We start from the raw sequence: 26,143 nt of genomic DNA, 5'->3' as shown, positions 1-26,143 counted from the left end.
TGATGTGTTTTTCAGAGTGCTCTCATAGAAGTCTAATATGTGAGAGAGTTACCAGACTAGCGCAATCTGACATCCAGATGTTAGTGCTCCCTAGACTTTTGCTTGAACGATAACAAATATTTTGAACTTTTAATATAAGCGCTATTGATTTAATTTGATTGATGCTAGCGAACAATAGCACTAATATTTTTGCTTGACAATCATCCAAAACTAATCAGTCCATGGTGAATAAACTCCGCCTCCTCTGAGGTGGCAGAGGTTTTAGGAAGCAGTGGTTGTAAGTCTGCTACTTCTGCATGAACTGCAATACTGCTCTTGACAAATAAAGCCCTATGTAATTAAACCCTTCCCAGGGATTAAACAAATATTTAAAAAAAAAAGCGCATTTTATTTTTACACTATAAAGTCCCTTTAAAATGCACATGGCGGTCTCTTACATCTTTATGTTTGGGGACCTTTGTCAGTTTTACAAAGAGGAAATACAGAAAATGAGAACGCTGTGGAACACCTAATTCTTAAGACTGAAAAAAAGACAAATAAATGTTTTAGATAATAGATTCATATCCTTTTGCAATCACATTTATGTCAGAATAAAGCCCAGATTAATGTCTATTGGAGGATTGTCACATGACCTAAGCACCACTAGGTATTATGTTTAACAAGGTCAGAGGAAAGTCAGAATGTACAATGAACACAGACAGCTGGTCTCTCCCTATAAATAATGTACGGCAGCCACTAGTCCCAGCCTGGGCACCTTAATAATTCAGCACCCTCACCCACATGAAGTTCTCACTGTCTGCAGATACCAGGGTCCTTAGCACAGTAGGTTCCCTAATTTATGCACCAGATTTGTAACACAGATAGTGACCAGCCAAGCTCAGATAATGGATTCCTGCTGCCAGGCTTACCCACTTACAGTAACAGAGCAATGCACACAAACAATGATAAGGTCAAAGTACAGCTATGTTTTAATAACACATCAGGTGCAGGTAGGATAGAATCAGCACAATGATTTTCTGGTATAAGAACTGTCCCACTATTTCTACCATTTTACTGTAAAAATCTCACAATATTCATCTATTAAAAAAAAGAGTTAAGAAATGTAAAATGATTTATGAAGACTCCATATTTGGATGAAAAAAGATTGTTATAAGGAACTGTACTGTGATGCTATAAATAAAAATACAAATTGCTTTCTGTTTCTAGGGCATTTTTCTTAAAGGGACATTGTAGCTACCGTCCTGAATAAGCCAACATTTGTCTTGTTAGACTTGGAGAAATGAGAATTAGCAGGAAGTACCTATGATACTGCCCTTTTAGTTACAGTTTACATTTTAGCAGTTTTTACCCCACAATTTTTAAAGCAAAATAAGTAAACATATTTAAATGCTGCCCTTTCATATGTATGATAGAATTTTTTTTAATTCAAAGTCTCTTTTATTTTTTGAAATTTAAGATAACTTTAATGAAAAATCTTATGAAAATGTTCTTGCTCCTATACTGATTAACCAATATTTCATATACTTTTTGGTTTTAACCAAATAGTGATCATTCAAAATATTTCCATTTTTTTTAACCAACACTTTAGTTGCTGTCTCCATAAGATGTGTCGTTAGTTTATTCATGTACCAGTAAAAAAACATGTGATAGTCAAATCTGTATTATTTACAGACAAATGGAACAGATCTAATAAACCGTGTGTTTTGTTTCTATGCAGAAGGTGATAATGGAAAGGAATCTCAGGATGACACCCCACAGTTAATGCGCACAAGAAGTGATGTTGGGGTACGAAGAAGGGGGAATGTAAGAACGCAAGGAGAGCAAAGGCGAATTAAACGACACCGATTTTCAATTAATGGGCACTTCTATAACCACAAGGTACAAGAAAAGATCTAGGATGGGGGAAATGCTTCTGATTCAGACAGAGTATACAATTAAAAAGAAATAATCAAATTTACTTCTGTTTACAAATGTACTTAGTTCTCATGGTATTCTTTGTTAGAGAGACACCTAGGTAGGTAGCGTGCACATTTCTGTAGTAGTACATGGCAGGAAACCCTGCTGCCACCTAGTGTTCTTGCAAATGTATAACAGTTATAAAACTGCTGCCATATATTGTCAAGTGACAAGCATGCTACTACCCCTTTCTACCTGCTTTTTAACAAAGGATACTATACTTTACCTCTCACTATTTGCAACACATTTGCATTTCTGTTCTGTGTTCATCCATTGTATATGCTTCTGATTTGTGGCACTTACCTTACTAAATACATGTTTATTTCACATATCCTATCATATAAAAGGCCAAGTGTGTTTGTCCGAAGCTGTCATGTGCAGTCTCGAAGACAAACACACCTGGTCTTTAACAAACTGACCTGGGCTGGCTGCTGGCACCTAATCCTTGAAGGGGGAGGAGCTGACAGACAGTGAAGGGGTGGGGCTGGTCATGAATGGGCGGAGCCTGCACATGACGGGGGTGGGGCTGGTCAGGAGCTGCCGTGGCTGTCTGAGTGTCTGCATGAGAGAGAGAGCATCACAAGAGGGGAGATATAGAGCAAAGGAGGGGGAGAGAGAGAGCATCACAAGAGGGGAGATATAGAGCAAAGGAGGGAGAGAGAGAGCAAGAGAGAGCAAAAGAGAGGGATGAGAGAGAGCAAAATACAGGGGAGGGAGAGAGAGAGTGCAAAAGAGGGGGAGAGAGAGTGCAAAAGAGGGGGAGATAGAGAGCAAAAGAGAGGGGGAGGCAGAGAGAGCAAAAGAGAGGGGGGAGACAGAGAGAGAGAGCAAAAGAGAGGGGAGAGAGAGAAAAATAGAGGGGGTGAGAGGGGGAGAGAGATCAAAAGAGAGAGGGAGAGAGAGAGCAAAATATAGGGAGGGAGAGAGAGCAAAAAAGAGGGGAGAGAGAGAGGGCAAAATAGAGGGGAGAGAGTGCAAAAGAGAGGGGGAGAGAGAGCAAAAAAGACCAAAAGAGAGAGGGGGGGGGAGACCAAAAGAGAGGGGGGAGAGAGCAAAAGAGAGAGGGGAGAGAGAGCAAGCAAAAGAGAGGGTGAGAGAAAGAGCGAGCAAAAGAGAAGGTGAGAGAGAGAGTGCAAAAGAGAGGGGGCAGAGAGAGCAAAAGAGAGAGGGGAGAGAGCAAGCAAAAGAGAAGGTGAGAGAAAGAGCGGGCAAAAGAGAAGGTGAGAGAGAGCAAAGGAGAGGGGGAGAAAGAGCAAAGGAGAGGGGGAGAGAGAGCAAAGGAGAGGGGGAGAGAGAGCAAAAGAGAGGTGGAGAAAGAGCAAAAGAGAGAGCAAAAAAATGGGAGAGAGCAAAAGAGAGGGGGGAGAGAGAGCAAAAGAGAGGGGGGGGGGGAGAGAGCAAAAGAGAGGGGAGAGAGAGAGCAAAAGATAGGTGGGAGAAAGTGCAATAGAGAGGAGGAGAGAGCGCAAAATAGAGGGGAGAGAGAGAGCAAAAGAGAGGGGGGAGAGAGAGAGCAAGAGAGGGTGGAGAGAGAGAGAGAGAGCAAAAGAGAGGCGGGAGAGAGAGAGCAAAAGAGAGGGAGAGAGACAGCAAAAGAGAGGGGATGAGAGAGAGCAAAATAGAGGGGAGAGAGAGAGCAAAAGAGAGGGGGGAGAGAGAGAGCAAGAGAGGGTGGAGAGAGAGAGAGCAAAAGAGAGGCGGGAGAGAGAGAGCAAAAGAGAGGGAGAGAGACAGCAAAAGAGAGGGGGGAGAGATAGAGCGCAAAAGAGAGGGGGGAGAGAGAGAGCAAAAGAGAGGGGAGAGAGAGAGAGAAAAAGAGAGGGGGAAGAGAGAGAGCAAAAAAGAGGGGGGGGGAGAGCAAGGGGTGGGACCGCTGTACTGCAAAAAATTGCCCGTGTACACAGGCTTTAGGACTAGTAATTATATATTTTATTTAGATTTTTGCCCTTTGGATGAAACAGCTAAGTAAATTATGGCTTCTTAGTTGAAAATATTAAACACACCCTGTTTTAGACACATCCTTGATAGTTGAATGTCATGCTACTATTTCAGAAGTAAAATTTCTAGGAACACTCTGCAGTAGAATAATTAACAAGACAATATTTAGATATATTTGTTTTTCTTTCTTTTTCTTTTTTTAGTCACTTGGCTCAAATTTATCCAAAGCCATCCTAATAGGTCCCAAAAAACACATTCATTCCTTTCAATAGGACACAGCTACATGCATTAGGCACAAGTCCTGTTTGCATGTTACACATACTTGTGTCTGTTGCTGCTAAAGAACACTATCAACCATGGATAAGTTTAATATTTATGCATAAAAATGATCAACTCCATTCTCATTTGTGATACATGAATTCTACAAACTATTTTATTTATTATTTTGGTAGATAAATTATTTTATTATTGTGTTCTATATCTGTATCATCCTATCCTGTAAAATATCTGTTTCATCTTATCCTGTAGTATATATGTCTCATCCTATCCTGTAGTATATCTGTCTCATCCTATCCTGTAGTATATCTGTCTCATCCTATCCTGTAGTATATCTGTCTCATCCTATCCTGTAGTATATCTGTCTCATCCTACCCTGTAGTATATCTGTCTCATCCTATCCTGTAGTATATCTGTCTCATCCTACCCTGTAGTATATCTGTTTCATCCTATCCTGTAGTATATCTGTCTCATCCTATCCTGTAGTATAGCTGTCTCATCGTACCCTGTAGTATAGCTGTCACATCCTATCCTGTAGTATATATGTCTCATCCTATCCTGTAGTATATATGTCTCATCCTATTCTGTAGTATATCGGTCTCATCCTATTCTGTAGTATATCAGTCTCATCCTATCCTGTAGTATATCTGTCTCATCCTATCCTGTAGTATATCTGTCTCATTCTACCCTGTAATATATCTGTCACATCCTATCCTGTAGTATATATGTCTCATCCTATCCTGTAGTATATATGTCTCATCCTATTCTGTAGTATATCGGTCTCATCCTATTCTGTAGTATATCGGTCTCATCCTATCCTGTAGTATATCTGTCTCATCCTTTCCTGTAGTATATATGTCTCATCCTATTCTGTATTATATCGGTCTCATCCTATTCTGTAGTATATCTGTCTCATCCTATCCTGTAGTATATCTGTCTCATCCTTTCCTGTAGTATATATGTCTCATCCTATTCTGTAGTATATCGGTCTCATCCTATCCTGTAAAATATCTGTCTCATATTATCCTGTAGTATATCAGTTTCATCCTATCCTGTAGTATATCTGTCATATCCTATCCTGTAGTATATCAGTCTGATCCTATCCTGTAGTATATCAGTCTCATCCTATCCTGTAGTTTATCTGTATCATCCTATCCTGTAGTAAATCTGTCATATCCTATCCTGTAGTTTATATGTCTCATCCTACCCTGTGGTATATCTGTCTCATCCTATCCTGTTATTTATCTGTCTATATATATATATATTTAGATATATTTGTTTTTCTTTCTTTTTCTTTTTTTTTGTCACTTGGCTCAAATTTATCCAAAGCCATCCTAATAGGTCCCAAAAAACACATTCATTCCTTTCAATAGGACACACCTACATGCATTAGGCAAAAGTCCTGTTTGCATGTTACACATACTTGGGTCTGTTTCATCCTATCCTGTAAAATATCTGTTTCATCTTATCCTGTAGTATATATGTCTCATCCTATCCTGTAGTATATCTGTCTCATCCTATCCTGTAGTATATCTGTCTCATCCTATCCTGTAGTATATCTGTCTCATCCTATCCTGTAGTATATCTGTCTCATCTTATCCTGTAGTATATATGTCTCATCCTATCCTGTAGTATATCTGTCTCATCCTACCCTGTAGTATATCTGTTTCATCCTATCCTGTAGTATATCTGTCTCATCCTATCCTGTAGTATAGCTGTCTCATCGTACCCTGTAGTATATCTGTCACATCCTATCCTGTAGTATATATGTCTCATCCTATCCTGTAGTATATATGTCTCATCCTATTCTGTAGTATATATGTCTCATCCTATTCTGTAGTATATCAGTCTCATCCTATCCTGTAGTATATCTGTCTCATCCTATCCTGTAGTATATCTGTCTCATCCTACCCTGTAATATATCTGTCACATCCTATCCTGTAGTATATATGTGTCATCCTATCCTGTAGTATATATGTCTCATCCTATTCTGTAGTATATCGGTCTCATCCTATTCTGTAGTATATCGGTCTCATCCTATCCTGTAGTATATCTGTCTCATCATTTCCTGTAGTATATATGTCTCATCCTATTCTGTATTATATCGGTCTCATCCTATTCTGTAGTATATCTGTCTCATCCTATCCTGTAGTATATCGGTCTCATCCTATCCTGTAAAATATCTGTCTCATATTATCCTGTAGTATATCAGTTTCATCCTATCCTGTAGTATATCTGTCATATCCTATCCTGTAGTATATCAGTCTGATCCTATCCTGTAATATATCAGTCTCATCCTATCCTGTAGTTTATCTGTATCATCCTATCCTGTAGTAAATCTGTCATATCCTATCCTGTAGTTTATATGTCTCATCCTACCCTGTGGTATATATGTCTCATCCTATCCTGTTATTTATCTGTCTCATCCTACCCTGTTATTTATCTGTCTCATCCTACCCTGTGGTATATCAGTCTCATCCTATCCTGTAGTATATCTGTCTCATCCTATCCTGTTGTTTATCTGTCTCATCCTACCCTGTGGTATATCAGTCTCATCCTATCCTGTAGTATATCTGTCTCATCCTATCCTGTTGTTTATCTGTCTCATCCTACCCTGTAGTATATCTGTCTCATCCTATCCTGTTGTTTATCTGTCTCATCCTACCCTGTAAAAAATCTGTCTCATCCTATCCTGTTGTTTATCTGTCTCATCCTACCCTGTGGTATATCAGTCTCATCCCATCAAAAAGGATAGTTGAGTACCAAAACATCCTCTAAATTAAAAAGCACAGCTAACCCCGGTGTTGCAGTTATATGCCTCTAATGTACAGTGGACTAGGACACTACATGTTTGTCTAAAGGTATATGGTACATAGGCAGTCAATTATAAATTAAATGTATGTGATATGTTCTACTGGGGTGCAAAACCACCAGTCTTTATAGGGACAGTCTAATCCATAATTGTTATTGTTTAAAAATATAGATAATCCTTTTATTACCCATTCCCCAGTTTTGCATAATTAACACTGTTATATTAATATATTTTTTACCTCTGGGATTATCTTCTATCCAATAATCTGTCGGATTGCCCCCTTATCTCAGTTCTTTTGACAGACTTGCATTTTACCCAATCAATGCTGACTTCTAGTTAACTCACAATGTTATCTATATGGCTCACATGAACTATCACTGTCTAGCTGTAAAAACTGTCAAAATGCACTGAGATAAGAGGCGGCCTTGAAGGTCTTAGAAATTAGCATATGAGCCTACCTAGGTTTAGCTTTCAACAAATAATACCAAGAGAACAAGCAAATTTGATGATAAAAGTAAATTGGAAAGTTGTTTAAAATTGCATGCCCTATCTGAATTATGCTTAATTTTGACTAGACTGCCCCTTTTTAAGATTGCAAACCCATAAGGAGGAGGGATAACATAGCCCCTCCATCTCTTTTTCTTCCTGCCTAGCCATGCCTCTAACCAACCCGAAACTCCCCGGTCCAACCAACACCACCCACGGAACACCTGCAGCCATGCCCCACCTGCACTGACTCCACCCACGTATAATTCCCGATGCTCTGCTCATTAATTAGTTGTTGGAACCACCACTGCCAGCATTCCTGGTATTTTTAAGGTTCTGGTTAATCTAGATAATAAAGAATACATAAAGAAACAAATGTCTTGTTATGATGGTACTTTATCAAAATCCTAATCAGTCCTATTAGAGTTATGCTGAACAATCATTTATGCAAATTTAGCAAGGTTTTTCACCTTTCATTATATGTGTTTTGAAATTTTAAAGGGACAGTCCAGCCAAAACTGCAATCCACAATTGAATAAGCATGTTTATTCATGTATTAGAAAAAATGTCTCTAATAATAGCTGTTTCAAATGTGTATTAGCATTTTAAACACAGCACTTGCTCAGAGAACCTAAGGTGCTTGTCGCATCTGGTAATGACTCATTTTGTTAATTGCTGACATGATACAAGCCCCACTGGCTGCAGTATTTAAAATGCGGGTGCACTAAGAATATCTACATATGCTTCACATGCACGTGCAGAGAAAAATGTTAACACTAAAACAGTGATAACTTTTACTAGAAGCATTTTTGCCAATACTTGTATATTTCAACTATATTTTATTTAAATATGTAATTTATCTATGTGCATTTAAATTTTGACCTTAATATCCCTTTAAGACCAACTTGAACTATTAATTTGTTTTCTTATTCACCCCGTTTGACTTTTCCTACAGTTTAACATTTGTCATCTCTGCTATTCCGAGAACTACTTTATCCTATTTCACTCTACATCCTTATCATGGCTTCTTAGTTGACAGCTTCAAACTACTATAATGTTGTATTTTTTGTATGTTTTTTCTAGACATCAGTGTTTACCCCAGGCTATGGGTCCGTAACAAATGTACGTGTAAACAGCACAATGTCTACTCCCCAGGTCTTGAAACTGCTTCTGAATAAGTTTAAGGTGAGAATCCTAAGAAAAATATGATCTATGCTTTCTATTCTTAAATGCTTTTAAGTTCAAATTTAAAAGGACATGAAAGTCAAAATTAAATTTTGACGGTTCAGATAGAGAATGCAATTGTAAGAGACTTTTCAATGTACTTTTACTATTAAATTTGCTTTGTTCGTTGGTATCCTTTGTTGAAAAGCATATATTGGTAGCCTCTGGAGCAGCAATGTAATACTGTGAACTAGCTGCTGATTTGATGGCTACACACCCATGTCTCTTGTCATTAGCTCATCAGATGCTAGCTCCCAGCAATGCGTTGCTGCTCTTGAGCTGACTTTTAACTATGGCCTAGATTTAGAGTTTGGCGGTAGCCGTGAAAACCAGCGTTAGAGGCTCCTAACGCTGGTTTTAGGCTACCGCCGGTATTTGGAGTCAGTCAGGAAAGGGTCTAACGCTCACTTTCCAGCCGCGACTTTACCATACCGCAGATCCCCTTGCATCAATTGCGTATCCTATCTTTTCAATGGGATCTTTCTAACTCCGGTATTTAGAGTCGTGTCTGAAGTGAGCGTTAGAAATCTAACGACAAAACTCCAGCCGCAGAAAAAAGTCAGGAGTTAAGAGCTTTCTGGGCTAACGCTGGTTTGTAAAGCTCTTAACTACTGTGCTCTAAAGTACACTAACACCCATAAACTACCTATGTACCCCTAAACCGAGGTCCCCCCACATCGCCGCCACTTGATTACATTTTTTTAACCCCTAATCTGCCGACCGCCACCTACATTATACTTATGTACCCCTAATCTGCTGCCCCTAACACCACCGACCCCTATATTATATTTATTAACCCCTAACCTGCCCCCCACAACGTCGCCGCCAGCTACCTACAATAATTAACCCCTAATCTGCCGACCGCAAAGCGCCGCCAGCTACATTATAGCTATGTACCCCTAATCTGCTGCCCCTAACACCGCCAACCCCTATATTATATTTATTAACCCCTAATCTGCCCCCTCAACGTCGCCTCCACCTGCCTACACTTATTAACCCCTAATCTGCCGAGCGGACCGCACCGCACCGCTACTATAATAAAGTTATTAACCCCTAATCCGCCTCACTCCCGCCTCAATAACCCTATAATAAATAGTATTAACCCCTAATCTGCCCTCCCTAACATCACCGACACCTAACTTCAAGTATTAACCCCTAATCTACCGATCGGAGCTCACCGCTACTCTAATAAATTTTTTAACCCCTAAAGCTAATTTTAACCCTAACCCTAACACCCCCCTAAGTTAAATATAATTTTATTCTAATGAAATAAATTAACTCTTATTAAATAAATTATTCCTATTTAAATCTAAATACTTACCTGTAAAATAAACCCTAACATAGCTACAACATAAATTATAATTATATTATAGCTATTTTAGGATTTATATTTATTTTACAGGTAACTTTGTATTTATTTTAACCAGGTACAATAGCTATTAAATAGTTAAGAACTATTTAATAGCTAAAATAGTTAAAATAATTACAAAATTACCTGTAAAATAAATCCTAACCTAAGTTACAATTAAACCTAACACTACACTATCAATAAATTAATTAAATAAACTACCTACAATTATCTACAATTAAACCTAACACTACACTAGCAATAAATCAATTAAATACAATTCCTACAAATAAATACAATTAAATAAACTAACTAAAGTACAAAAAATAAATAAGAACTAAGTTACAATGTTTGTAAAAATATTTACAAACATTAGAAAAAAATTAAAACAATTTTTAACTAATTACACCTACTCTAAGCTCCCTAATAAAATAACAAAGCCCCCCAAAATAAAAAAAATGCCCTACCCTATTCTAAATTACAAAAGTTCAAAGCTCTTTTACCTTACCAGCCCTGAACAGGGCCTTTTGCCTTTTGCCAATCGGAATTAAGGTAGGAAAATTCTGATTGGCTGATGGAATCAATCCGATTGGCTGATTCAATCAGCCAATCAGATTGAGGTCGCATTCTATTGGCTGTTCCGAATCCTATCAGCCAATCGGAATTCGAGGGACGCCATCTTGGATGACGTCCCTTAAAGGAACTGTCATTCGTCGGGAAGTCGTCGGAAGAAGAAGATGGGTCCGCGGTGGAGGTCTTCAAGATGGAGCCGGTCCTTATCGGATGAAGATAGAAGATGCCGCTTGGATCAAGATGGTTGCCGGTCCGGATCGCCTCTTCTTCCCGGATAGGATGAAGACTTTGGAGCCTCTTCTGGACCTCTTCAGCCGCCGGATGATAGATGTCTAGCCCCCGCTTGGGCTTGGATGAAGATTTTGGAGCCAGGACGGATCGGTGTGATACCCGGCGAGGTGAAGACAAGGTAGGAAGATCTTCAGGGGCTTAGTGTTAGGTTTATTTAAGGGGGGTTTGGGTTAGATTAGGGGTATGTGGGTGGTGGGTTGTAATGTTGGGGGGGGGGGTATTGTATGTTTTTTTTTACAGGCAAAAGAGCTGAATTCTTTGGGGCATGCACCGCAAAGGGCCCTGTTCAGGGCTGGTAAGGTAAAAGAGCTTTGAACTTTTGTAATTTAGAATAGGGTAGGGCATTTTTTTATTTTGGGGGGCTTTGTTATTTTATTAAGGGGCTTAGAGTAGGTGTAATTAGTTTAAAATTGTAATTTTTTTCTAATGTTTGTAAATATTTTTTTATTTTTTGTAACTTAGTTCTTTTTTATTTTTTGTACTTTAGTTAGTTTATTTAATTGTATTTATTTGTAGGAATTGTATTTAATTTATTTATTGATAGTGTAGTGCTAGGTTTAATTGTAGATAACTGTAGGTAGTTTATTTAATTTATTTATTGATAGTGTAGTGTTAGGTTTAATTGTAACTTAGGTTAGGATTTATTTTACAGGTAAATTTGTCTTTATTTTAACTATTTTAGCTAATAGTTCTTAACTATTTAATAGCTATTGTACCTGGTTAAAATAAATACAAAGTTGCCTGTAAAATAAATATTAATCCTAAAATAGCTATAATATAATTATAATTTATATTGTAGCTATATTAGGATTTATTTTACATAGGAATAATTTATTTAATAAGAGTTAATTTATTTCGTTAGATTTAAATTATATTTAATTTAGGAGGGTGTTAGTGTTAAGGTTAGACTTAGCTTTAGGGGTTAATACATTTATTAGAATAGCGGTGAGCTCCAGTCGGCAGATTAGGGGTTAATGTTTGAAGTTAGGTGTCGGCGATGTTAGGGAGGGCAGATTAGGGGTTAATACTATTTATTATAGGGTTATTGAGGCGGGAGTGAGGCGGATTAGGGGTTAAGAAATTTATTATAATAGCGGTGCGGTCCGCTCGGCAGATTAGGGGTTAATAAGTGTAGGCAGGTGGAGGCGACGTTGTGGGGGGCAGATTAGGGGTTAATAAATATAATATAGGGGTCGGCGGTGTTAGGGGCAGCAGATTAGGGGTACATAGGGATAATGTAAGTAGCGGCGGTTTACGGAGCAGCAGATTAGGGGTTAATAATAATATGCAGGGGTCAGCGATAGCGGGGGCGGCAGAATAGGGGTTAATAAGTGTAAGGTTAGGGGTGTTTAGACTCGGGGTACATGTTAGAGTGTTAGGTGCAGACGTAGGAAGTGTTTCCCCATAGCAAACAATGGGGCTGCGTTAGGAGCTGAACGCGGCTTTTTTGCAGGTGTTAGGTTTTTTTTCAGCTCAAACAGCCCCATTGTTTCCTATGGGGGAATCGTGCACGAGCACGTTTTTGAAGCTGGCCGCGTCCGTAAGCACCGCTGGTATCGAGAGTTGAAGTTGCGTTAAATATGCTCTACGCTCCTTTTTTGGAGCCTAACGCAGCCATTCTGTGAACTCTCAATACCAGCGGTATTTAAAAGGTGCGGCCAGAAAAAAGCATGCGTAGCTAACGCACCCCTTTGGCCGCAGAACTCTAAATCTAGGCGTATGTGTCTTACCCATTTGCAGGGGTTAATCACAAAGTTATATACAAGGAATATTTTAATATTAAAATACTCTAACACGTTCAATCATTTAGTTATTTTTTGCACTTGTATGTCCCTTTAAATTATTTTACTGGCTATTTGTAATATTAAATTATAAATAAGGCTATTGTTTCTCTAGTAAAAGTATTTTTATTTCTATATATCTGCATATATGTCTTTTCTTTTTATTCAACACCATTCTGGTTTTATATATAGAACTGGGAGCCTCAAAATAGTATTCAAAAATGTAAATCAATCCTACTTTTACTTTACCTTTTACTAACAACTGCCAGGAAAGGAAGGGAGGAAATTGTTATATTTAAATTGAAATAATTTTTATTGAAAATTTTTACAACGTACATATAAAGTAAATCTATTACATTCTCATTACCTCTAAGATAAAGGCATTTAAACCACATCAATAGATAATAATCCTGCCTGAGTACCTTCATGAATATCCACTGTTTCCAGTGTGAAATTGATACATCTTAGTGTATTTTCCATTTAACACTTATCAGAATTTGCACACAAAAGAATAACAAAGTTGTGTAATGAGTTGCAATAAAACTTTACAAATCAGATTTAAATCTAAACATAAAAGAAGACTGTTAGTCATCAAGTTTTGTTAACAAACATCAATACAAAGAGAAGGAAATAGGGGAAGGAAAAAAATAAAGGGAAAGGGGGGGGGGGGGTGAAAGCAGCAAGAGAAACAGTGACTCTTTTTTGTAGGTAGCGCATTACCTTGTAAATAAAGATAACTGTTCCACGGCACACTCCGTTGTCCTGAAATCGGCTCAATCTAAGTTAGATTCCTAGATTATTGTTCCTGCCTACCTATCCAGTAGATCCAAACCTTATGCATTGTCTCCCTATAGTTTAGAATTACCGCTGCCTCTTCATACATGGTATATGTGAGTTGTATTTTATTTTATATCTCCGTCCATGATGGTGCCCCTATCTTCCAGTATCTCGCTATACATATTCCGGTGATTGTACATAGAATTCTAATGAAAGTGTTCAGGTGTCTGTGGTAAATATTTATGGGTTTGTGTAGTAGTGCCTGTTGTATGGTAAGGATAAACTCCTCGTCCACCAGCTGGCCTATAAATGAGGATAGTCTTCTCCACACCTCTTGGATAACCTCACAATCCCACCACATGTGTTTGTATGTACCTCTCTTTCCACAGCCCCTATAACACAAGTTGCTTCCCTGGGAATTCATGTGAGAAGTCCTAACTGGAGTTAAGTACCATCGGAAAGCTGTTTTCAACGTGTTTTCCTTCAAATCAACGCTTAGTAGGCCCTTATCTCCCGACTGGAGTAGTGTTTCCGATTCCTGTCTATCTTTTACTATGTCTAGATCCCGTTCCCATGCTAACATTATGTGGGTTTTAGGTGCTTTTGGGGGGGATTGAATTGCCACATAGAGCCTAGATATAGAGTGTTTGGACCTATGGGGACTGATGCTGGAGACTTCTAACACCATGGACATCTTACCTGGTGCATTTTTAAGGAAGTCTCGAAGAGAGGACTGCAGCTGGAAATAAATGAACTAGTGTAGTTTGAGGGGTGCAATCCTCTCCTGTAAGTGGGAAAAATGACAAAACCGAATCATTCTCCAGAATATCGGCCACTCTATACAGGCCCTTGTTTTCCCATTTCTGTAGGTGTTTATGTGTGTCCCCCTGTAATAGGTACCTAATTGACATCAACAAGGAGTTTTTTTTAAAGAATATCTTCTCTTTCCCTCATTTTCGTCCATAAATGAATTGTAAGGTCTCCTGTGTGTGTTTCTGGGGAATAGTTGCTAGCTCTAGTCTGTCGTGTGTCCCAAAGGATGGAGTTCGGGTCTACTCTCCCTTCTAGTTCTGTCTCTAAGGTAATCCTAATGGTTTCCTCCGTCCTCTTCAGTAACATTGCATCTTGCGCTGCTCTAGCTGCCCTATAATAATCCTTAAATTAGGGCCCCCTACCCCTCCCAATGATCTATGCAGGTTTACTAAAGATTTAGAGATCCTAGCTGATTTTGTCCCTCTAATAAAAGCTGAAAGATCTGTCTGTAGCCTTTCTATATCTGATTTGACAATCGCTATTGGCAATGCTCTGAATAAATAGAGTAATCAGGGCAAAATAGTCATTTTGACTGCCGCTAACCTTCCCAACCAAGAGAAATTATATTTACTCCATTTCGTGATGTCTTGTCTAATTTTTCGGAATAAAGGTGGATAATTATAATTGTACAGGTGTTGTGTCTGTTGTGGAAGGTTAATCCCCAGGTATTTAAGTGTATGTTTGACCCACTTGAAGTCAAAGTTTAACTCTAATAGTTTTCGAGTTTGGCAGGGAAAGGCTATGGGAAGAACTTCACATTTATCCAAATTAATTTTGTAGCCTGAGATGGCAGAGAAAGAGGTCAACATTTCATATAAATTGGGTAAGGATATAAGAGGCTTTGTAATCGTTAGTAAAATGTCGTCCGCGAACAGGGCGAGTTTGTATTCTGATTGTGCTATTTTTACTCCCTCTATGTCTGGGTGTGATCTTATTTTAGCTGCTAGTGGTTCGATACAGAGCGCGAATAACAGAGGCGATAGGGGGCATCCCTGTCTCGTGCCATTAAATATAGGGAAGGTGTCAGACTTATAGCCTCCCGCAGTCACTTGGGCCTGTTGCTGCGAGTAAATTGCTCGGATAGCTTTCATAAAAGAACCATCAAAGCTTATCTTCAGTAAAACCGAAATCATGTATCTCCAGTCAATTCTATCGAACGCCTTCTCCGCATCCAGCGATAATAGCAGAGAAGGCGTCCTCTGTCTCTCTAAATGATGAATAAGGTTAGTGATTCTGCGTATATTGTCTGGAGCTTCTCTGTCTTTAATAAACCCCACCTGATCTGGATGTATCAAACCAGGAAGAATTACCTTAAGTCGGTTTGCTAAAACCGTAGTAAAAATCTTCAAGTCCTGATCTATTAATGATATTGGTCGGTAGTTCTGACATCTTTTATGGTCTCTTTCGGGTTTGGGGATCACCACTATTTTCGCTAGCAACAGCTCTCTCGGGATAGGATTCCCTTCCAGGATATAATTACAAAATTTGGTCAAATGTGGAATTAAGGTGCTGCAAAACATCTTGTAGTATTCCCCCGGAAAGCCGTCAGGACCTGCTGCTTTACCGGGTTTAAGGTCTTTCACTGCACTCAACACCTCCAGGTTGGTAACCGGAGCATTGAGACTATCAGTTTGGTCTTTAGTAAGTGATTTTAATGGGCAATTTGTGAGGAACTCGTTAGTGCCTATGTCTGTCTCTGTGCTCTGTATGACCTTTTGTCCGTCATATAATTTGCTGTAAAAGGTAGCAAATGTGTCCACTATAATTTGTGGGTTAGACGTCAGTTTCCCCTGTTCTGTCTCTATAAGAGGGATAGTTGAGGCTTTACATCTCTCCCTAATTTTGTGGGCCATATATTTGTCCGGCTTGTTAGCGTAAATGAAATAGTGTGCTTTTTTGGATTGCTCTCGCCCCCTGACAGTTTACAATTTTTGCCAGCATGGCCTTCTTAGTCTGCAGAGTCACCACCCTCCTTGTCAATTTGTGTTGTCTCTCTAGTTTATCTATCTCTTCATTGAGCTGTCCCATTTGTTTTCTGTGTTGTTGATTTAATCTGGCTTTCTCCTGTATAAGCCGTCCCCATATTACTACTTTATGTGCTGCCCAGGTGTTTATAGGGTTGGTTGTATTGTCCACATTTATCCCCTAGAACTCCACCAATGACTGCAAAAATGTTATAGTGTCTCTGTTAGTTTTTCAAAAGAGTTGTATCAAAAGCCCATGTCCTATTACGGTGAATATCTTGCATCCCACCCAATTTTAGTGATAAGATAGAGTGGTCTGACCATACACAAGCGTGTAGTGGAGCTCTGTAGCATTGAGTGGAGAATCTGGCTAACATAAATATAGTCCAACCGTATGTAAGTTTCTTCTGCTGCAGAGTAAAATGTAATGTCGCTCGTCACCCCATACAGTGTGTTCCAAGTATCAATCATAGCTTGTGGCGCAAGTAAATCTTGTATCTTGTGTCTATGTTGTTTATTAGATAAGGGAATATTATTAACCGCTGTATGTGGGACCATAGTTATGTTGAAGTCTCCTGCTAGTATGATTTTAGTCTGAGACTATTGTGTCAAAATATGGGAGGTGTGTCTGAAGAAATCCTGTTGGTTTTCATTGGGGGCGTATGCATTACATTGAGTAACCTCAGTATCTAGCATCTGCCCCCTAACTATTAGGTATCGGCCTCCCGGATCCGCTGTGGTGCTTTCATGAGTAAAGCTAATGGAGGAGTGTATCAGAATTGAAACCCCTCTCTTCTTTGTATCCGCTGTTGCATGATAGTGTGTATTGAAATGTTTTGCCCAGTATTTTGGGATATTAGCTTTAAGGAGGTGTGTCTTCTGTAAGAACAGAACATTGGCTTTTAGGAGTGTGTACTGGGACATAGCTACTCTCCGTTTAGTATCAGTGTTGAGTCCTCTGACATTATGTGATACTGTGTATATTAGTGGTCATTTTTATCCTCTTTTTCTCTCTTCTCTGCTCTGGTTGTGTTATAAATATAGGTATTTACCCTCAGATGAGAAGTCTTAGTCGATGTGCTGCTGATCTTTGGAGCCTGTATCCTACAGGAGTGTGCTGTGGAGATGTCACTGAGAAGAAAAAAAAACATTTGGGGTAGAAAAACATGTCAAACAGGGGGAACAATAACCAAAATCTTATCCCCAACATTGGGACAATACATTTGGAAAGAATAACTTAGTAAATGTTGCATTTTCTTTATTATCCCTTTATAAAGGGAAGGGCTGGGAGTGCCCGTCCAGTCACATTAATATTATCCTAATAAAAAAGCATTATAAAACATTTGTTATATAACATTAACATAGCCTACGGGATCTAAAGTAAGCATCAGTATAATAAATTGCATGTATCTCTACAATTTCAATTGTGAGTTATACATAGCTTGGCTTGATCCTCTAAACATCTTCTTCCACTTAGTTTTTTAGAAGATAGTCCCAGATTAGAAAAGTCCCTTTCCCCTGAGTCTCAGGGGGAAAGGAAAATTTGTTAGTTAAAGTTCTTTATCTCTGGGTTCTTTTGTCTTCAACTTCTTGTTTCGTGATTTGTGCCACTTTGATTGGTCTTCTTGTTGTGTAGGTGTCAGCCTGTGTGTCACAGTTGGTTCTTTCTCAGGCAAAGGTGGGGTCTCCAAGCCCAGCACCCCACACACTTCGGGAATATCTTCTGGTTCCTTGATAGTTATTACTTTAGTGTCCTTTCTTATGATTAGGGCAAAAGAGAAACCCTATCTGTATTGTATCGGCTGTTTTCTCAACAAAGAGGTGAGGGGTCGTAGGGCACTTCGTGTTTGCAAGGTCCGGAGGCTCAGGTCTTGGTAAAATTGGATCACATTGCTTTGAAATTTGAATGTGGATTGTTTTCTAGCAGCTTGGATGATCTTCTCTTTGTCTGGAAAGAAAGTAATTTTAATCAGTATATCCCTTGGTGGGTGACCGGACTTTGGTTTGGCTTTTAGAGCTCTGTGAGCTCTCTCGACATGGAAGGTATAATCTGAAGGCGAGCTTGTGATCTGGGCGAAGAGCTGCACTATATATGCCAGCAACTCTTGAACAGTCACCTCCTCTGGAACTCCTTTCAACCTGAGATTATTCCTCCTGCTTCTATTCTCCAGGTCATCCAGCTTATCCTGAAATTCCAGTAGTTGTTGTTGTTGTTGTGTTGAGACCACCTGCAATATTTCATCCACATTCTCCACCATGGCATCTTTCTGGTCCTCAAGCATATCTATCCTGTTCCCCATATCCGTCAAATCAGATTTAATCTCAGACAGGCTATTAGTAACAGAGGAATGAATGGAATACATTTTCTCCCATCATTTTTCAAAGTTGTCGGCAATGTCTTTTTTGAGACCAAGGTTAGCAAGTCAGCTTTTGTTAACAGGATATTATCTTTTATTTGCGGTGTAGAGTCTTGATCCGAATCTCCGTCTACCTCCATATCTTTGTTGGACTTGTTTGGTTGCGAAGATTTAAAGAAAGAGGACACTGTAGAAGTTTTAGTAGCTGATTTGTCTCCCTTCACTATTCTCCTAGAGGCCATTTTATTGCCTGGGAGAAGGTATAATCCCTTTGTGGTAGATGTTTAGGCCCCTCCGGTGAGAAAGTTTAGTTGGTATCGTGACCGGATGGTCCGTTGCTAGTAGCGATGTTTGGAGAATCAGTGGTGGGTGGTTACTGTGTCTTCATGATACCTCTTGTATCCCCTGTTGTGGTCACATATTATGGTTCTGTGGAATGTGGGAGGATATTACTATCCCATAGGCCAGTAAAGTTCAATTTGCTTTGCTTATTGATTTGCTAGACGGATTCCCCCATGTATCTCCACCGTGTGAGCACTCACAATTTTGAGGTGTGGGTCATGTAGAGTTTTTGAGTTGCTTATATTCGTGGGTCTGAGATATTGTATAAGCAAAGTTTATATGTAGATCCGATTCCCTTTACACCTCCTCCTCTGTTCAGGGACCTTAGTATGTTGAGCGCCTCCTATGCAAGAGCTGTATGTCCCCTGATATGTCTCTTTCACTGACTTTAAGGCCCGCCTTTCCAGGAATACCCTTCTCCCCAGGGCATTTGTCCTCACAGGACGATCACGGAGAAAGGTATAGGGGATATGACCTGTCACCCCTAAAGGCTGACAGGAAAAGGAAGGGGAGAGGGTATTAGGGAAAGTCTCTTCTGTGGTAGTTGGGCTGTGTCTAAGCTGTGTTACTGGTAACTTTTAATGCATTTGGTGGCCCAGACTGTTTTTCTGTTCCTTGTGGAGACTGTGGAAACTGTATCACTGCTTTGCGAAGGATGGGCTGAGTGTAGTGTCCATTCCAAACTCCCTGCACAGTCTGCTGATGTATTTTACAGTTTATAGCTTATGCTGATTTTCTTTTTATTATTTTCCCCCCTTTTTTTATTCATATATTCCTTCTTTCCCCCCCCTGTGGGCCTCATCAAAAAGGTGCATTAGGGGTTTGGAGGTCCATATTTATGAAATGTTCTGCTGCTTTGTCATAATGGGCAATTGTCTCCCCACTGTAGCGTAAGGCCTCTAGATCACACGTTAGATCATTCGGGAGGTCTCCTAGTAGTGTGTCAGTGGTGGTGGTTCTGTTAGGCCCTAAGCAGCCACGTGGTTTCCTTAACCTCCTCAATGAAGTGTCTGCGTGGTTCCGTTTCCAGCCCTCCAACAGCACCTGTAGGGTCCCAGAGTCCACGACTCCTCAAAGTGTGAACAGGTTCACTTTAAGTTGCAGATTACGTTGAAGGAACACCCGTTCTCATTTCTGTTCGCGCCATCCTGCATGGCTCCAATGTTGTGAGGCCCTTCCTGTTGAATGTGGCTGATGTACTTGGGGACCGTGAGGAGAGCCCCTCTACCAGTATGTGCTTTGCCCCCAGGGGCTTAGAGTCCATCTCGGTAGCCGGTGAGCCTTTCTTGGGCCTTAGAAGTTGCGAGGCCATAGTGTGTTTGCGGAGGGGGCCTCCCCCTTTTCCCCAGTCTCAGAGCTTGTCCTTTTCTGTAGCTGCAGGGACTCCGGAGCGGAGCCCCGACCCTCCGGAGTTGTTAGGGAGTACTATACCGGAGTTTCTGTGATTTAACACTGCTTATGCTCTGCAGAGATCTGTGCCGGCGTCCGTGGGCAATATGAAGTCAGCTTCTCCACTGGAGGAATATATAGATTGACGGTATACTGGTACCCAAGTGTCACAATAAATGTGAAATCCCCACTATCTACTAGTTTTTTAAGAGGATTATGTGCTTTATTTGGCTTTTTACTGACTGAGCTCTCTCCAAGTGCTGCCACTCAGCTCAGCGGTTAGCTCCGCACCCTAAATTGTTATATTTAAAGGGACAGTCAACACCAGAATTTTTATTGTTTAAAGAGATAGATAATCCCTTTATTACCCATTCCCTAGTTTTGCAAATCCAACACAGTTATATTAATATACTTTTTACCTCTGTGATTACCTTGTATCTAAGCATCTTCAAACTGCCCCCTTATTTCAGTTCTTTTGACAGACTTGAATTTTAGCCAATTAGTGCTAACTCCTAGGTAACTTCACATGGGTGAACTCAATGTTATCTATATGGCACACATAAACTAATGCCCTCTAGTGTTCAAAATGCATTCAGATTAGAGCCGGCCTTCAAGGTCTAAGAAATTAGCATATGAGCCTACCTAGGTTTAGCTTTCAACTAAGAATACCAAGAGAACAAAGCAAAAATGGTGATAAAAGTAAATTGGAAAGTTATTTGACTGTCCATTTAATTAGTTAGCATTATGCAATTATGGCCACTTCAAGACAAATTGTATTAGTAATAAAAAATGATATGAAAACAGCATTTAATTATATCTATTTTGATTTGGAAGAGATGTTAAATTTGAAAAACGCTTAGGACATTACTAACCATTCACTTTCTTTCACATGCTTAGCTTGTTGATGAAATGTATTTGCAGATCTTTTACAATACAGGGCTAGATTATAAGTGTCTCGCTATTGTTGGCGCGATTTGGGATAAGCAATATTGCTACCACACTCATTTGCGCACATATTACAAAATGAAATTAAACTTGTTCACTTGAGCACAAACGAAATTTGTGCTTGTCAACAAGTTAGCGCAACTAAAGGCTTTGGGTAAAGGCTAAGTGTTAAAAGAAAAAAAGTGCACCAAACACAACATAAACATAATCTGTTACACATAAATGTAATCTGTTACACTCATATATACATACACACAAACACACTTATGGAGCCCTTTCCACTCAAATACCTTAAAACATGAAACATAATTTGTATTCAATTTTAATATTTTAAAATGTGTTTTACTGTGTATTTACTGTAAATATTTCACATTCCAATATTCTTCACATAGTAGAATGTTCTTTGTATTTTTAAATATATATTACTATATATATCTGTATATATCTATACCTGTATAGACAGGTTAAGCACACTTGGTCTAATGTGGAGTCAGGTTAGTATGTGAGCGATAAATATTTTAGGTTTTTTTTCCATAACGGCTCCATTGAAGTTTATAAGGTGAATGCATTAGCGCGGTCGGGATTAGTGAAGTCCTGAAATTTGCGTGCATCAGGTTTCACTCGCACACAATTAACTTTCAACTTGTAATATGCCCACAAACCCTTGCGTTAAAAGTTTACTTCTAGCAGTGTTTGTGCGTAAGGGCTAAATAGCACACCACTTGTAATTTGTAGGGGGGCTACATGTTTATGCCCTCCTATCACTTGAAGCTTTTGTTTTTATGTGAGTTTTAATAAACCTTGTGTTTTACATAAGCCAAGTGTTAGCACCTTACTTTTATCCCTATCGCTCTTTGGAGCGAACTGCATTCATTACTCCATCTGGTTAATGCATCTGGTGTTCCTGAATGTTACCTGCTGTCTGGGTTAGCTGATACACCCTGAGTTATTAGCCTGCTACCACAAGCACACAAGGGTGCTTCAGCTAAATGTGAGTATCCATTTGGCTTTCTATTCAGTGTGGGATTTGTTACATCTCTAATCTACACATGACGCGCCCCTTTGCCTTTTGTATCCATGGTTGGATCTTCCAGCAGGACAATGATCCAAAACATACATCAAAATGGACACAGAAATGGTTTACTGACCACAAAATCAAGGTCCTGCCATGGCCATCCCAGTCTCCTGAATTAAAACCCATAGAAAACATGCGGGGTGAATTGAAGAGGAGAGTCCACCAGCATTGACCTTGAGATTTGAAAGATCTGGAGAGATTCTGTATGGAGGAATGGTCTCAGACCCCTTGCCATGTGTTCTCCAACCTCATCAGGCATTATAGGAGAAGACTCAGAGTTGTTATCTTGGCAAAGGGAGGTATCACAAAGTATTGGCTAAAAGGGTGCCAATAATTGTGCCCCACATATATTTAACAAAGATTTTTTTTTGGATAAACCTGTTTTGTGTTTGCAATTGTTTGATATCCATGTACTTTTTGAACAAAAGATCAAAAGGTTAAACAATAAAAACAAATTTTCACAGCTTTCTTTGCTCATATTTACCAAGGGTGCCAATATAAGTGTAGGGCACCTATATCTTTATAAAATCAGCTATATATATATAGCGCTGCGGAATCTGTTGGCGCTCTACAAATAACCGATAATAATAATATATATATATATATTGATGAATAGATATATAAAGTACCAAACAAACATCAGATATATGTAGAAATATGTATTTATGAATAAATAGAACATATTCTGCTATATAAAGAATATTGGAATGTGAAATATTAATATTTTCATGTCGGGTTAGTGCACTTGATAATGCTTTCGGTTTGTGCGTGAGTAGTTTTTTTTTTTTGCTCCATTTACTTCTATGGGGAATATGTTAATTCCTTCACTATATTCTAACTTCGGCTTTTTGCACGTATCGTGTAAGAGTGCGAGCAAAAACAATTTGTAACTTCACTCAAACCCAGTGTACTGTAAAATAGTTTTTCCCTTAATGTGTTTTTTTAATGATGTTATAACAGCGTTCCGATGTAGACAAATTGAAATCATGCGATCGTGCAAAAGATTGCGAGATTTCAATTATGGGATCGGGTCTGGGGGGCTTCCCTAAGATGCTAGGAACGCCCTCCAGACCGCGATCAAATCCTGCAAGCCTAGTAGGCTTCAGGACAGCCGTTTGCGATGACGTTGTATTATAAAGCCCATAACGGCATAAGTCATAACGGCTTTAAAGCCCAGTGCCGTTTTTATCCGTCCCTAACTGTCTTCAGAAGATTAGATAAGTTCAGGCAAACCTAAGTTTCAACATGGTGATGCCCATTATCTTTAAGCAGCTTAAAGGGACAGTCTACACTAAAATTGTTATTGTTTAAAAAGATAGATAACACCTTTTACTACCCATTCCCCCCGCTTTGCACAGCCAACATTGTTACATTAATATACTTTATAAAAATTTAAACTTCTAAATGTGTGCCTATTTCTAAGCCACTTCAGACAGCCTCTTAATCACATGCTTTTTTTATTTGCTTTTAACAACAGGAGACTACTAGTGCATGTGAGCCATATGGATAACATTGTGCTCACACCGTGAAGTTATTTATGAGTCATTGGCTAAAATGTAAGTCAATAGATAATACATAAAAAGTAATGTGATCAGGGGGCTGTCAAAAGAGGCTTAGGTAAAAGGTAATCACAGAAGTAAAAACTATATTAATATAACCATGTTGGTTATGCAAAACTGGGGAATGGGTAGAAAAGGGATTATCTTTTAAAATTTTTTGGAGTAGACTGTCCCTTTAAGTACATTAGTACTTTATAGAAACTAAAACTTTACACTTATTTATTCAGTATTTAGTCAACTGATATAATAAAAAAATACATATATTATTTTGAAGCTTATCTTGGGTTTGAATACAACATTATATCTAGCATTTATTTACTATTTAGTATCTGTGTAATGAATCAAGAGCCTGTCTGTGTGAAGCCCATCATGGCAATTAGTATCTATCTCCAGCAATAGACTAATGACATAATTGAACATAGTCAAAACAATTAGTCAGAAGAAGCAGCTTTTAGTGCATAATTGATAAACTGATATCCAGTTACACTGCACCAATCTGCAGTGCCAAGTGAACACCAATGAGAAAGCAAAGAATATACAGCTGCACGGCTCCAAATGCAGTACCTTCCAATATATAGGAGTTATATTATAAGCATACGACAAATATAGGCAATCACTAAATGCCAACATAGAATTTGTATATGTAGAATGGCAAAATTCTTAATACTCTATTCCCATATAGTTTGTGATCTGTGACCAATGACTGTTCTAGAGGGGTGACAATGGGTGCTCTTTAAAGGAATAGTAAAGTCCAAATTAAACTTTCATGATTCAGATAGGACATGTAATTTAAACAACTTTATCATTTAGTTTTATCATCAAATTTGCTTTGTTCTCTTGGCATTCTTAGCTGAAAACTAAAACTAGGTAGGCTCATATGCTAATTTTTAAGCCCTTGAAGGCCAACTCTAATCTGAATGCATTTGACGGTTTTTCACAGCTAGAGGGCGTTAGTTCATGTGTTTCATATAGAGAACACTGTGCTCATGCACGTGAAGTTATTTAAGATTAGTCCTCACTAATTGCCTGAAATGCAAGTCTGTCAAAAGATCTGAGATAAGGAGGCAGTCTGCAGAGGCTTAGATACAAGGTAATTGCAGAGGTAAAAAGTATTACTATCCCTTTAACCCAATTTATTATGGAAACAACCCCAGAAAAGGAGCGAGTGGACCTGGATTTGCAGTTTAGTGCTTTACATTACATGAAAAAATCAGAGAAGTAAAATGGGAAAAATATAAAAAGTAAGGGATAGATAGAAGATAAGTTCCCCTGTACACATGATATTTAGTTTTCTTTTTGTATCTCCAAAAATGTTATGGTCCACAGCCATACTGCTGTATGTAACCTATAAATGCAAATAACTCAGTTAAATATTTATATTTTTTAATTATAAAGATACCTTTGTTTAGATCATGCTATAATGTATTAATTATACAATAAACCACAGTTTTAATTGTTTGAGTAAGCCCAGTTCGCTAATTCGTCTGTGCCGGAAAGGTCTGCTAATTTTGTACTGTGGTAAATAGGCTCCAGATATGTCAGTTCCCAGTTCTTGCCAAAACTCTGATTTAATTTGTTTTAGCTTTAGTTGGATGTTGCAACTATTTTTTAAATTGGATGCAATTTATTTTAAAAAAATGTTAGTGGGGAGCCCTTCATGGGCTTGTAATGGTTTTAAGGGTTAACAGTAACGGTCTTAAGGGTTAATGATCGGCAGGGATGGGAATGGAGATGTGAGGGGTTCTGTCAACAATGCTGCAGGACAGTGTAGGGGAGTGACCTACTGACTGTGTTAAATGTGACTGCAGGAAGCTTCCAGGCCTGTCTTCCTGCTGAAGACGGCTGTGGTTGCCCACCCTGCCTTTCTTATTTATTTTCTTGGTGGTTTGAGTGAAGCGGCTTCCTTAGGGTTTCTGCAGAAGTCATGGCTGGGGTAGGGTTATTCGAGCTAGCTGTAAATCCATGCATTTTAAGTTTTTGGTCTCCTCTTGATGCTAGTTGGTTTGTGCGGCCAAACAGTGCTGAGGCCCCTTATTTGTTGGATTACCTTTATACTCTTTAGTAGTGGCAAGATGTCTCAGCCCTGCATATTTTAACAACCTTTGGGTGGAGTGATGGTCAGGCTGAAGGGAGGAGCGACCCACCTAAGGTGCGGGCCTAGGGTGCTCCTCCCTTTGTGTAGGCAGGCCAGGAGAGCTCCTTTATTACCCTGATTACTGCTTAGGACGGTTGCACAC

The 26,143-nt window shown here is 39.1% G+C and overlaps 1 protein-coding gene across 1 annotated transcript in view; it reads left to right on the top strand.

Annotated features, from left to right (window-relative positions):
- Positions 1 to 26,143, top strand: part of RASSF2 (Ras association domain family member 2) — a 94,794-nt gene that overhangs the window by 34,815 nt on the left and 33,836 nt on the right. The window contains exons 6-7 of the mRNA XM_053718193.1: positions 1,718 to 1,878; positions 8,552 to 8,653. Coding sequence (XP_053574168.1) covers positions 1,718 to 1,878; positions 8,552 to 8,653 — 263 coding nt within the window. The remainder of the gene's footprint in view (positions 1 to 1,717; positions 1,879 to 8,551; positions 8,654 to 26,143) is intronic.

Source organism: Bombina bombina, chromosome 6 (genome assembly GCF_027579735.1).
Source record: "Bombina bombina isolate aBomBom1 chromosome 6, aBomBom1.pri, whole genome shotgun sequence".
NCBI lineage: Eukaryota > Metazoa > Chordata > Amphibia > Anura > Bombinatoridae > Bombina > Bombina bombina.
This window is presented reverse-complemented; position numbering and strand designations above follow the sequence as displayed.